At 38.7% G+C, this 14,401-nt stretch overlaps 1 protein-coding gene across 1 annotated transcript; it reads right to left on the reverse strand.

Annotated features, from left to right (window-relative positions):
- Positions 1–1,846: 1,846 nt before the first annotated feature.
- Positions 1,847–13,995, reverse strand: LOC106920063 (dual specificity mitogen-activated protein kinase kinase 6-like). Its single transcript, XM_014990861.2, has 12 exons — positions 13,651–13,995; positions 6,851–6,920; positions 6,393–6,441; positions 6,188–6,301; positions 5,914–6,033; positions 5,717–5,833; positions 5,567–5,618; positions 5,339–5,466; positions 5,090–5,167; positions 4,162–4,301; positions 3,877–3,922; positions 1,847–3,678 (listed from the first exon to the last, which is right to left on the reverse strand). The coding sequence occupies exons 1-12, from the start codon at positions 13,667–13,669 to the stop codon at positions 3,601–3,603; spliced, it is 1,011 nt and encodes a 336-aa protein (XP_014846347.2). The 5' UTR covers positions 13,670–13,995; the 3' UTR covers positions 1,847–3,600.
- Positions 13,996–14,401: the final 406 nt, after the last annotated feature.

Below are 14,401 nucleotides of genomic sequence, written 5' to 3' on the forward strand. Positions count from 1 at the left end.
TCATGTTACCCTGGAGCTACAGCATATTCTGTCCATAAAGAGTTATTTCACTCTGCTCAGTTAAACGGAGCCTTGCTAAGTCTTCGCCCCAGGCTAGCCCTGCGTCATGCATGTGGGAAACAAAAATATGCAAGTTTTTCCGTCTCTTGTCTGTCTGGGACCTGAGGCAAAAGGATGGATACATTCTTGACAAGGAATAGGAAGACAGGTGGTTATAGTTTCAGGGAACTTTGTCCTCATTTTCCCTCTCATCACCAATTTTACTCGTTTTATTGGGCTTAAGGGTGGTGGGCAAAATGCGTAAACTGCATTTCCATGCCTGATACAAGTCAGAAGGTCGTGAGATCTGGCAAGAGATTGAGGAAGCATTTCTTAAGTGGAGTGCACATACATACTAGATTTTGCTCGCACTTCTGTCAAACTCTTGGTCCCCTGGGCCAACAGCAAAAGTTCCCAAACTTCACTTTGGGCAGAAACTATGCTCAAGGCCAATCTTCTGTGCTTGTTTGTTTGCGAATCCAGTTAATTTAAAAAAAAATATATATATTTAATCAACTCTGACTCGCATCCTTATTTTCTTAAATGCCAATTAACAGCCGAAAACTGCAAATTACTTCTGTATCAGAGCCCACATTCAGCTGGGTTGCTAATCTACAACTTGTGGTGCTTTTCCCTTCACACGACAATCTTTTGATGAAACATTATGTAAGCCCTCAGTCAGAAAAGGCCTTCTTTATTAAAAGTACTGCATTTGGTTTGGGTGAGAATCTGCTCGACTGCACAACACCGAGCCACTAAATGCATTCTCCTGCCATTGAGTTTTCTCATTCATGAATAAAGTCATCGGACTTTGACAAACACGCGGCACATCGCTTGTTGCAGCTGAGCTTTTGTTAGCCTGCGCCGTCAACTTTCACTTAAAAAAAAGAAGAAATAATAGCAAGACTGAAATAGCCATCTAAGTGAGTTCATTCATTGTACGCCCTGAAGAGCAGCAACAAGCCACCAAGAAGTGTGCATTGACTTCTGTGGACTTACATAAGCACGCTTTATGTAAACGGCAACAATAACTGGTGTGGATTGACAGCTTTTAGACTGCTACTACCACTCAGCTTCAACAAACACTTGAAATCATGCAACATATGTAGTTTTTGCAGTAAGAAAAATATAACTTGACAATTTAAAACTTTCACCTATAACTTGACTCCACGTTGGAGGTCTCCGGGTTTCCACAACCCTTCTTGTTTGCTAACCTAATACAATCACGTGTCGTTTTTAGGGTTTACACGGCCTAAATCGGTAATTCGCTATAGTGAACAAAAGGTTATTAGTTAGTTAGTAATCAGCTGTGGGGTGTTGAACGAATGATCAAATAAAGGCTTTATATCTACTGAAGTAGAGTTTCAGTTATACAAGGATAACTTTTACTAGGTATAATATCTTGCAACTATTAATGTTTTTTATAGTATCAGGTGTGATGAATAAGTTCATTCTTACCGATGAACCTTTTTTTTTTCTTTGATCTGATAGAAACCCTTTAAACTTTATTTGATCAATTTGGTCATCAAACATCTGATCTCAAATATGTAGTGGTTTGAAAGTTCCAAGCTCACAATTGTAATTATATTTCAGTATTTTGGGGGGAAAAGTGGGATTATAAAATGAATGAGTACTACAGAAGGCAAGTTTTAGGTTGTAATCTGCATATTTGTATTGGCAAACAAGACACTTTTATTTTAAATGTCACCTTACTCTTTTGCAAAAACATAATTTTTGCAAAAGAAAAACCGAGGGTATACCTGAATGCCCTGCAAGAAAAGCAGAAATGATGACGGTTACTGTCAGCTTTACTGAACAATAAAGCCTTTATTTTTTTGTCTTTCCATAGTTCAAGTTTGTCAGCGCCACCCAGTGAAAAGGTGGCAAACAGAGTGAAGGAGTAAGAGGTAGAGCAAGTGTTCCATTCTTACTGTGATCAGTGTAAAAAAAAAAGAAAAAAAAAAGATTTTTATATATAAGGGATTGGCCATTTAAAGGAGGCCAACTGGAAAGGAATTGGAGGGGGAGTTAAAGAACAGCAGCTTCCAAAGTGTTGCTAGCTTTCCCTTATACTTAAAACAGAGAGACGAAGCACAGACCGCTGTTGTCCTTTCACTGGTTTCTGCAGATTCTGAGAAGCAAAACTGCCTTTGCATAGTATGTATGATCTGACAGAAATAACTAACACCTTCCAAACAAGGCAATCTCTGCATACTGTAGAAGAAAACACAGAAAACCTGAGCAGTGGAGTTCGACAGCACATCAGTCCTAAAAGATGTATATTTAGCTGGCCATATGAGTACGGTCTGTGTGTATCCATCACACTGCATTCAAACTAATACCAACGATTACCATTCAGCTACACTGTGACAGTTTTGGACAGTGTCATGTTACATTAAAAAAAGGAAATAATATTTACATCTTCAGCATATAAATTACTTCCCTAACACACCGTCTCTGTAAGGCATAATAAGCTCTTTGAAACAATCAAAAACACAAAAAACACACAAGTGCCTCTTCCAAAAAGACTACAGAAACATGGGCACAGGCAGAGAAAACGTTGAAATATTGATGAAATAAAATCCAAACCAGAACAAGTAGAAACAAAATACAAACTAATAATGCAGTTTTTTGTTTTTTTTTTCATTAGAACAACTTGCGAAATGGCACGTAGAAGGAGATAAAGCTTTAAGCTTGATTATGCAAACCCTGAATACTTCCAGGTAGTAACAATCACAACACTGGAGCTGACTCTTTGATACTCGAGAAAGACGAAGAATACAGAGTGGTCACAGCCTCTGATAGAAGTTGATATGGGATGCTTTACATTCACACCATCGGGTGCTCCAGGAATGACTCGGCCTGCCCAGAAGGTGACCCTCTGACATTTTTATTCAGTTTTTAACTCGGCCCCAGAGCCTCCCACAGGCTGCAGCCCTTGCTCTGACCAATCACATCATGGCAGAAGTGGATCACACAAGGTAGGGTCGAGTCCTGTAGTATTCACACTTGTCAATCACAAAGAGTATCAAAAAAAAAAAATGGAAAAAAAAGGAAAAGAAAATCTGTATTATGAGGAAGAATAACAAATACGCAAATACAGCTTTCAGCACACAGCAACATACAGGTTAACTGTTGGTTTTGCATATGAAATTCATCAACAACATTTCACAAACATATAATGGGCTGGCTCTGTCATTCTGAAAAGAGAGATGGAGGGTGGGGGCAAATAAAAAAATAGGATTAAAACAGCTAATTTGATTAAGTTCATATTTTGTCAGGTGGGAGAGCTGCTCACACAGGAAGCCTAGAGGAATGAATGGAACCTCTCCAGTTGACCATAAAAGTTCACGTTACCACCGCTCTCCCTGTCCAGAGCTGCTGTCAGTCTTTGAGTTACCCTCCCATCCTGTGGGTGAACGAGAGTCCATCATTCCAGTGAGGTTTTTTTTTTCTTCTTTACTTATTTAAAAAAAAAAAAAAAAGGAGCAGGTGGGGCCATTGGTTCTTCTGATGACAGGTCCCGCCCAGGTTGACGAGGTGGAGCCTGGAGTGAGCCCATCAATCATCCAGGATGACCTTGACGAAGCTGGCCACATCTGTCTCTTTAGCGTCATGGAGGGTGAAAAACGGGTGCTTCTGCAGAAGAATAAAGGGTTAGGAAATGAGGCAGGACTTAATGTTTTATTTTGCTGACAGACACTGTGAAATACAAAACGTTTTCTTGGTGGGTTAATGGGAAAAGTCTGACCTCTTGTGGGCAAAAACAAGGAAGACACCGAAGACCAGATAGTGACTGTGCTGTATTTATAGCGAGCAAAATAAAAATATACCAACCATCAATTCTGTGTAGGCTGGCCTTTCATCTGGCTTCTTGCTTAAGCTGTAAGACAGGAAAATTATTTTCAAACTATAAAATGTAACAATTTATTTGTACGTTACGTTTTAAATGAGAAACATCTTAAAAACGCAGATACAAACAAAAATAAGCGCTGAAACCTGAATTTCTTCAATTTATCACAGAGCAAACACTGACCCCTGCTGGGCCTCTCAGTCTTTACGTTCTCTATTAAACTACAAAAGAGAAATGAGTGCGGTCACGACTGGCGGCGTGAAGCTCACCACTGCGAGATGAAGTCTACAAACTCAGGGGAGAAGCGGTCTGCAGGCAGCTGTGGAGACGGCTCGTCCACCACCTGCTTGAGCTGCTGGAACGGGGTGCCCCATGAGTCGTAGGGGAATTTTAAAATGGCCAGCTCGATCTGGGAAATGGAGGCAAGAAGAAATCTGCTTCAAGTTTCTGATGAATTTCAGGGCTGTATGACATGCTGTAAAGTCAAGTTTTTTTGTGAATGAGTCAATAATGTTTATTGTAATCCGAGACCAAAACTATTTCAGGTGACTTGAGACTAAATATTTCTGGTCAATGTCACTTCATTGGTGTTTTTGCATATTAAGTAAATATGTTTTATGCGTTTTGAACTGGTTCAGCAAGATTTTTTGGGGATTATTTACAGAGAATATGAAATATATTAATGCATGTTTTAAAGCAAAAGCTTTATATAGCAAATGGGGTAGAAGTCATCAAAAAAATGACAAAGCAGGAGTCCTATCGAACTGTAAGCCATGTATTAAGGACAGCAACACAAAAAAAGTCATTTATTTTCAGTAATGATTCACCATTACTGAATTGTCAACAAACCTTCAAGTATGGAGAGCTTTGTGCAGTACAGCGTCTAGCTAAAGTATTCATACTCTTAAAATTTTTTTAAGTATTTTAATGGGATTTTTTCCTTCTACTTTTCAGATATGTGATGCTCTATAGTGGTATGTTACAAAAAAAGTTTGTGGTTGCAATATAACAAATAAAAAAAAAAAATTCAAATGGTATGGGCACTTTTTCAAGGCACGATTTATTATGACACACTAAGCAATATATTTTGAGAGCAAGAATATACAGGGTGTATATATATAAACAACATTTGGTTAATATCGTATCACATTGTACTGGATGTAATTAGATGAGGCTTTTCAAAGCTTGAAAACTCACCATGGTGATGCCCAGACTCCAGATGTCTGATTTGACACTGTAGCCCTGCTGGTTGAGGTCAGGGTTGATCCTCTCAGGCTGAAAATATAGCAAAAATGTTTTTTGTTTTTTTTTCTCATATTGAAGCTACCTTTGTATTTTGATACGAGTTATACATTTTAACAATTTAGCATTTAGGAAGTATTGCGACACTAGACCAATAGGTGATGTCCAATTCATTCCTACTCCTCAAGCCCCTCCATCTCTTACCGCCATGTAGGGCTTGCAGCCTGCGTCCATCGTTTTGGCCACAGAATCCACCAGGTGGCCACTGATGCCAAAGTCGCACATTTTCACTTGGCCCTGAGCGTTGATCAGGACATTGGAGGGCTTCACATCTGGAAGCAGATGTTGAGAACATAAGAAAGTTGACAAATGATGGAGCACCTTGGGGCTGCAAACTGTTATCGTTGATAGTCAGATCTTCATTTTGCTTACCTCTGTGAATCACTGAGAGGTTATGGTGCAGATGCTCTAATGCCTTGACAATCTGTGGAGTAATTTTATAAAAGGAAATGCTGAGATTTCTGCTAATTTTGTGAAGCATATTTATTCAGGTGGAATGGGGTTTTGAAAGGACAAACATACTGCTACTGTGATCTTGCCCAAGATGTCTTCGGGAATTGTTTGGCCTTTTTGAAAAACCTTTTTATAGAACTTATCCAAAGACGTGTCCATCAATTCCATGCAGATCCAAACATCTCCCTGAAAAATATTCGAGTTAATAAACTTCCATTACCAAATATCCTTGGAATATTTACTTAATATCTGGTAATAGGTGTTACCTCTCTAAAAAGGGCACCGTAGAAAGTCACAGTATAGAAGCAGTCCACTGTTCTCATGGAAATATCCAGGTCCATCAGAAGCCTCTTCTGCTCCAGACTATTAACTGTGGCGCGAATCCTCTGAGGACACAAGCAGCACAAACTTTACTACAAGATTTCAAAACCTGCATTTATAGCTCTACATTAGCCCATACAAGTCTGAAATCTGATGATTTACGGTGTTTCAAAAGCAAGTAAATAAAAGGAAAATAAATCGAGCAGCTTCCTTGTCTACCTTGACCGCCATGATCACACCACTGGGGACGTGTTTCATCTTGTCCACCACTCCGTAGGCGCCCCTTCCCAGCTCTTCAATTGGCTCCAAGTCATCTGCTTCCACCACAAAGTTCTATATGGAGGAGTCAGCACAATGTTACAACGCCACATGTTCAACACAGAAAGCAAACAAAAGAGAAGGATGTTGGAAAATGCAACTTTACCTGATCTCCAATTGTGACACAAGCTCTAGAGTCAAGGTCTCGAGGGGGCCTGCAGACAGAAAACGGCAAAATATGAAATAAATTACCGACTATCTGTTGCCTCCGACCATATTAAATTTGAGAACTATACGGTGTTTTTCAAAAGTATTAGCCCCCACTTGCACAAAATAAGAAATATTTACAGTTCAACACCTTTTTCTTATCCCTCTGTTCTTTGATAAATACCCTAAAGTGTGTCCACAAACACAGATTTTGATTCAAATCACTAAAATGTGACTGACTGCACAGTCAGAGTGCTGGACTTGCAAGGACATCCAATAAAATTTCACTTTTATTGGAAGTGTCTTGGTAACTCTGCAGTTCTGCCATAATCTCTCCATTTTCAGAGAATGGGTCAAACAGAACTGTTGAGCTTTTCCACAGTTCTGGTGTTGCTGGTGTAAAGAAAAGGGCCTTACGCTGTAGCTTGAGGGGGCAGTGGTGAAAATGCTCCTATGGGCAGCTTCGGCCCCGGATTCTTCTTCCTACCTTAAAAAGACACAAAAGGTAAAGGAAACATTATAATCTCAGCACTAACATAAATGTTTAATAATTAACCAAGCCAAAAGTAGCAAAAGTCTCCCATAAGCTGGCTATTTACAAACCCTGGCTAACTAATAAAAAAGCTTCTCAAACCTTTTATTTACAAAGCCTTAAAACCCACGTCACTCCAAACTGATTTTTTTTCCTCAACAGAATGAGTCTTGGTATTTGTCTCAAAAGGGTACAGTTACAGGTATCAAGGGATATTGACTTTTACAACATTAGGTTAAAAAATATAAACATTTGCCATCATACCATTGTGCAAATTAAAGCCATTAAGAGGAGTTGTTGGAGAAAACCTGGAGCAAATTGAAATGTGGCATTGTTCCAGTTAGAGAGAGCTACTACACTTCTCTCTCAAATCAACTGGAAATATTTCCAGAGGTGAAAAATACTATTAAGTGAAGCCATTTTATTATAACAGTTACTGCTATAAGCAACATGCATTATCCGTTAAGAAGCAGACTACCGAAAGCCTATCTGAGCTGATAGCCCAACAAATTAACTGGCTAATACCAGTCAGTTATATTCATGTTACTCTCCAAAAAGCAGAACAGGAAAAAGATATTAAATGTTGCACAAGAAAAGAATCAAAAACAGGTGTTTGCTTTTTTTTTTTTACCATGTGCCAAAATATGAAACAAAGAATAATAATATTATTACATTGTCTAGCAGCGTTGCATGCTTTTCACTTTATGAAAACAATTACTGTTTTACATCAAACTGCAAATGTAGAGCTTAGAACCAGGCAATGCCTTGATCACTTATCCACACTAATGTAACCAGAAACAATGTCACTATATTCTTTTGGAGTTCTTCTGAAGTCACAGTTACATAAACTGTTCATTGGAATTGATGTGCTCTCCTATCTAAAAGGAAAGTCACTGTCAGCTTTTGTGAAGTAAAAGGCAGGTAGGCGAAAGGGAACCATGCCTTCCTCTCTTACAAGCTTTTTTTTTTATTCAAGTAAAAAAAGTAATTCTGCTTTGTTTTTTTCCTTCATCATCCTTCATTTTATCGTTCTCTTTTCACACGTTTCACAACAATACACCCTTTTTAATGTTTGTTAAGCACTGTAAGTTAATGTGAGCGGCTTTGAGACTTTCCTGTGCTAAATGAGTGATAGCAATCCATTCATAAACACCGTTTACCAGAAGCCTGTGGGACTTCCCAAAAGTGAACGCGAGTCTCCGCCAGGATGACACAGCTACTCAGCCTGCAGGCAGCCCGTCAGGAAGAAAGCCACAAGTTTCCTTGACACTAATTATCTGTTTAGTGTGCTTCTCCCCAATGGGGAAATCTGAACAGATTGCATCATTTTAACACAAACGGCTCATTTAAAAAAAAAAATAAAATTAAACCAGGCTCATTGCTACACACACACACACACACACACACACACACACACGCTTGATAAGAGTGTGCATTTCTTCTCAGAAAAGCATGAAGCTTTACATTTAGGACCTGCCGTCTAAAGTCAAACTAATGCACAACTGTAATTGTGATTATTGTAGAACTGCATTTCCCATTGACTAAGTGACAGCACATTGCTTTGGAGGAAGTATGTGTGGGTAAACCCCTGCTTACTACAATAAGCTGGAAGGGAAGTGATTTTTTTTCTTTTCACAGATTCTAGATATCTCAAACCACCAATGAAACCTAGACACATCCGTTTTGTGTTGGAAGCCTAAAATAAGTACACAGTGTCCGGACAGACTACGGTAAGTTTCATTTGGAAGAGAGAAAGAGAGAGAGAGAGAGTGTTATTTACTCACACATGCTTAGGCAAAAATAGATTTTACATTTCCTCTGTGTGGGATTAAAGCAAGAGCAGTCAAAGGCTCCAGAAGACCTGAACAACAAATGGATTTTTGCACATGCAATTCAAAATTAAAATACTATGAAGATATGGCGAGGATTTTGATAACTTTTTTCCACAAGACTACTAAATGTTTCAATGCATTTACTATAAACTCTAAATACCTACTTGCCTACTGTAAAATATTAATGGCCTAGAAACAGTATCTCTTCTAAGGCAGCAACCTCAGCACCTGGCGTGTCGAGGAAACAGTCAGCCGAAGCTATGGATAGGGATATGACTAACAGCCGATTCAAATGGACATCCGCTCAAAACAACTGTCAGGACCCTTTGGGAAAAATTATGTCACTTCACTTGGCTTGCATGCAGTCCTATAGGGGCAAACTGAGGCCAAGCTCACTGCAGTTTTCTGCTGGAAGAACTCAGCTCTATAAACCCGAGCCACACAGTTAGAGATGCTCCAATCAAGCATTTTTGAGTTCAGATCCGACTCAAATCTCTTGATTTAAAAATCTGACAAGTGCTTTTAGTATTGGTGTTCTTGCAGTGAGTATCAGCAGCTTGTAGACGATCCAAAGACAGCAGCTTTTCTGCAACAAGCTCCAAGTGTATGCTTGAATTGTAAGTCAGCTGACAAAAGAAATTGGCTATAGCTGTATTGTTTATTGTTATTGTGGTGGGAGGGGTGAGATACCGACATGAGAATTTATAGAATTGTTACCTTGGATGTCCAAAATATTTTTCCACAATTAGTCTGTTACTCATCAATGATGCATTTACAATTTGAAATTTGATCGAATGCAATTATTGGATCCTTTTCAGCAGCACAGTTGCAGTACTGAGTGTAACGGTCGCAGTAAGATGCCTTTGCTGGTAATGGAAATGTTTTATTTTTAGAGTAGAATTTGTTACTATGAGGGTTTTAGATGGATGCAGTTGCAAATTTATAGCTAAAATGCAGCAATGTTTTTTTAATAATTTTGAAATGGTCAGTTTAATCATAATCACAAATACAAAGAATGCTTTGAATAAATCTGCAGACCACATTGTTCTTCCCTGATGTTAGTTGTATCACAGAGATTTTGCAACACTTTTTTGGATGAAGGCCAAAAATTAAAACAGCAAAAAAATCTATCAAAAAAAAAAAAAAAAAAACCTTCAGAAGTACAGAGCAATGCTACCTAAAGGATTTCTGCAAGTTTCAGTCAGTTAAATTAAGACTTTGTTAAGATTGTATGATCATCAACATCTAAATTTAAGACAGACAAGGATTATAAAAAATATAATTTAAAGTTAATTAACCTAATAATTTATTGTACTCATAGTTAATACGTAATGTTAGAGGGAACGACAAGAGACAGTTTCAGGGTCTGAACTCATTCTAGGGTTTGCAGAGAAGGGTGAATTTCCAGTGGTCACCCGTCACAGGACATGGCAACGCTCATACACACAACAAACAACCAATCACACACCAACTCGAACCTAAAGGCAATTTGATGGGACCACACAATCCCATATGAATGTCCTTGGACTGTGGGAGGAAGCCCAAGACCCAGAACAACCCATGCATGTAAGAAAGCATGCAAACTCCATGCAAAAAGGCCCTGATAGATTTAAACCCAAGATCTTCTGTATGCAAGACAGCGATGCTGACAAATTCATCATGCAGCCCAAATGAATATTAATACTTTTGACACTTTTCTTTCCTCGCCATTACAAGTAATCCCCTCTACAGTCCTAGCGCTTCAGCTTTTCAGCACTGATGCAGACATTTATGTCAGTTAGTCCATCCAGCTGGTCAAATTAAAAATATGCAAAGTATGAAATATAGATTTATTATTCACTGAAAATTCCAAGATTTTATTTCTTGTAAGTCTCATGATTATGGCTTGCATGTGTAAAAACTCACAAGTACAGCAGGTTTCACAATCATTGACAGAAGACAGTCATCGACACCCTCCTCCAGGAGGATAAGCCACAAATAGTCACTGATAAAGAAGCTGTTTTATTTTAATAGACTTATGTGTGAAAATATATTCATATAAAAAACACATTCACTGTGCAAGAAAATGTGTGACACAAAAGGTGCACCACCAACAGGGATGAAAACAGACTTCACATAATCATTTAGTAAAATTTATTCAGAAATTTGAGGGAGGAGAGGACTGAGACCAGAGCCAGTGCTTTAAGAGATGCTATAAATAGACAAATCCTTCACATGGCTACAAATGTAGCATCAGTTGTGTCAAGCTAGTCCTGAACCACAGATGTCAGAAGCCTCTAATCTGGGCTAAAGAGACAAACAACTGGACTGTTGTTCAGTTGGCTAAAGCCATCTTTTCTTCATTTGGAAATATGGAAGAATTGTGGAAAGGCACAGAATTCACATTGCTTAAAGTCCAGTGTAAAGTTTAAACAGTATTCCACAATTTTTAGAGTGCCATGACATCTGCTGGTGTTGGTCCACTGATTATGTCCATGCCACGCTGCACTGATGCAGTAATTAATTCATGTAAAAGGAGCTCTGAAGTAGGATACGGTTGTTCAGTGATTGTATAGATGCAGATGCAAGTAGATGGCACTAAAAGTACAGCATGAAATTTTAACCACCATATGGCACTGAAAGTTCCTTGTGCAGCTCTACTTTTGGTATTAAAACCAACACAAGGAAGGCTTTGCTTTTCAAGATCTTTTTTGTCTTCACTACAAGTCCTCTCACCCAGCAGCTAATGGAAAGGAAGTAAACAATTAGCTAGATGTTGCTGAATTGTTCTGTTTTGTCTGCTTGACTTGTCACTAGTTTATCACAAGTATTGGACAGCAGGCATTGCAACAATCTATTTTTGGCAGGGCAACAAAAAAAACAAAAAAAACCCCCAGAAAAACAAAAGTAGTTTATCTCACTTTTTTCAGGCACTGGCCCAGAAAACACTAAGAAGCTCTCTGAACTTCATATGGAATTTCATATGTAAATGCAACAACTACAGCCACTTGTCCATTTCCTACTCTCCTGGAGGTTTCAGAATTATCTTACTATAGTTACTGTGTCAGTGATGTAATTTATTAGTTTTTTTCTAATACTTGTACAATTCTTAAGAGGTTTGCTTTTGAATGTTTCGTCAAAGTTGTGAAATGACCTTTTCATTTAATTAATCAAATTAAAAAGTCATTGAGATACTCATGGCACACTTATGAGCAGTATCTCATCTGCTCATAAAAAAAAAAAAAAAAAAAAGAATGAATGCTGGGTGCATTGTGTGTTCAGGCTGCAGACTGTAATTTATACCTGACAGGTAGGTAATGCAAAAGACATTGAGTACACTGGTAAGAGTGACACATGAATGACTACAACTACTGATGTGCTTTAAGTTTGTTTTTTTCTTAAAGTGATATATATTTGCTATATTGTCCACCGTAACCTGAGCCTAAATACTATTCCCATCTGATCTCATGCTAATACTGAATAGGAACAGGCTCGTCTCTACTCACCAGATACAATGGTCGCATGACATCAGCAACAGCTGTGGTAAGTTGATCAACCAACTCAACACATGACAGCAAATAATCATTTTCCAAAAAAAGGGATCTGAGTAACAGTAGTTCCTTGCAGGATGTAGGGTGGGGATGTGTTTTAAAAAAAAAAAAAAAAACAGCTGACTTATAATTTTTTGAAATTCTCAGTAAACATAGGGAGTTGTATGGACAAGAGTGTGCATTCTTCTGAGTTTACTAAATGCTCAGTGGAAAATACCCAAAATACATACGTAATGTGAGCAAGAATTTCTGGATTGTACATGGGATCAAAGTGTCAATAGCTGTGAGGCGAGTCACCATCAGGAAGCACCAGCCTTAGAGCAGGTCCATATACAGACAGTGATGACTCATGCGCAGATAATCTTCCACACCACCCTATCAGGACAGTTCGGGAGAACCCAATCTCTAAGCATGCCTCAGCACTAACAGATCTCAAGGCTCTCAAAAGGAAAAAAAAAAAAAGTCTGAATGAAACTAAACACTCTTAAACACGCAGAAAATGCACAGTAAAGAAAGCAGCAGAACCTGTGTGACGATCAGAGTGCTTACAGCCAGTCAACTATCAACAAGTAGGGAAACAACGTTTGGTATTGGTGCTGCAAGCCTAAACCTGCCACGGCAGGCCGCGTTGACTGCCTGAGCGGCGCCCAGCGCGTGCAGCCCACCATGGTAACGCTGCTATGATTGTGTAACAGCACGAGCGCTGAACTTGAAATGTAAATTGACATCATTACAATCACGCTATGTGTGACGCAGAGGAAGAGCCTTGATTCTTTTTCCAAGGAGTGGTTTCTTTCTTTTTTGCTTGTTTGTTTGTTTGCTTATTTTTCTCATTGATTCCAGATTACCGTGAATGAAGAAAAATAAAAATAAAGTTGCTCCTTCATAAACACGAGGCTAAAATAAATGTACGCCGAACAAATTGTGTGCAAAAAAAAAGCACAAAAACACCTGTGGTCCTACTAAGCATCAAAGAGAGAGCGTAGTGATTTCCAGCTAAATTTGCTTCACATTTCAAGTTGAACAAAAACACTCTAAGATATTTAGCTAACTTCAACAGAGCAACTTTAGCCAGACAAATAATAAAACTATCCATTAACAAGTCAGGGATAGCAAACATTGGTAACATTTAGCAGCAGGATATCTGAAGACTTTGTGAACTGATTAAAAAAAGAAAGCAGGAAAGACATGTTGGCTAGCTAGCCTTCCACCTGGCAAGGTTACATTACACAAAGCTAGCTAAAGTTCTTCCTCCTCTTCCAGCAAGGCGGAGGGCAAAAATACGCGCAGCTGCTTGCAAAACAATACAAAAAAGAGCCTTACCTGCTTTAGATAGAGACATTTCCCCTTTGCTTTGATGAGGGGGAAGGGAAGCACAAAGACTTTTGCCTTTTTCTCTACTCCCTCCCTCCCTGCATCTACTCTTGTACCCGCTCAGGAACGCTGCTTCGAGGGTGCAAAGATCTAGCAGCGATTAAAAAAAAAAAGTAGGCAATTTGCCTTAGTGCAAGTCTAGTGCGCCAATGTCTTGCTCAAAGAACGACTAGCAGCAAGGTGCACAACTTTAAACTTTGAAAAAGCTGAGCAGTTCGACTTAGTTTGCTAACAAAACCTTCGCCGGGGTGGCCAAAGTCTGACAGCTGAGGGTTCCAACGACGTGATGACGTCTTTCCTGTCAGGTGCTACGCCTCATGGGAGGTGAAGTTTCCGTGCTGTAAAATAACCAACCTCGAGTTTTGAAACTGGAGGGTGAATATGAAACTTTTAACAGACCCTGTATGGGGTCATTAATCTATTCAGCTACAACATACTTTACCCCACAAATAATCACATTTTTAAATTAGTATTTTTAAAGATGAACTGGTTTGTCTCACAAATTATTACTTTAGTATATCAGCTGTACTTACAGGTGGTTTGCTGAAAAACAAAACTGAACCTCTATGACAATTGTTTTGTCTCTTTTTTTAACTTTACGTTTTACTTTGGAAAATTTTTAAATATACATAAACAAATGAATAAAGGCTTACTCTTAAAACATATTTTGTAGCAATAATACGGAAAGATGTAATTGGTA

This window comes from Poecilia mexicana, unplaced genomic scaffold (genome assembly GCF_051168715.1).
Source record: "Poecilia mexicana isolate PSO_F unplaced genomic scaffold, ASM5116871v1 scaffold_8, whole genome shotgun sequence".
NCBI classification, from domain to species: domain Eukaryota; kingdom Metazoa; phylum Chordata; class Actinopteri; order Cyprinodontiformes; family Poeciliidae; genus Poecilia; species Poecilia mexicana.

Excerpts from the sequence above, each read along its gene's own strand:
- LOC106920063 (XM_014990861.2), bottom strand. Across the intron at positions 5,467-5,566 it reads CCTCTCAGTGATTCACAGAG|ATGTGAAGCCCTCCAATGTC; the intron begins GTAAGCAAAATG and ends ATCTGCTTCCAG. Across the intron at positions 3,679-3,876 it reads CAGCCTACACAGAATTGATG|AAGCACCCGTTTTTCACCCT; the intron begins GTTGGTATATTT and ends ATTCTTCTGCAG.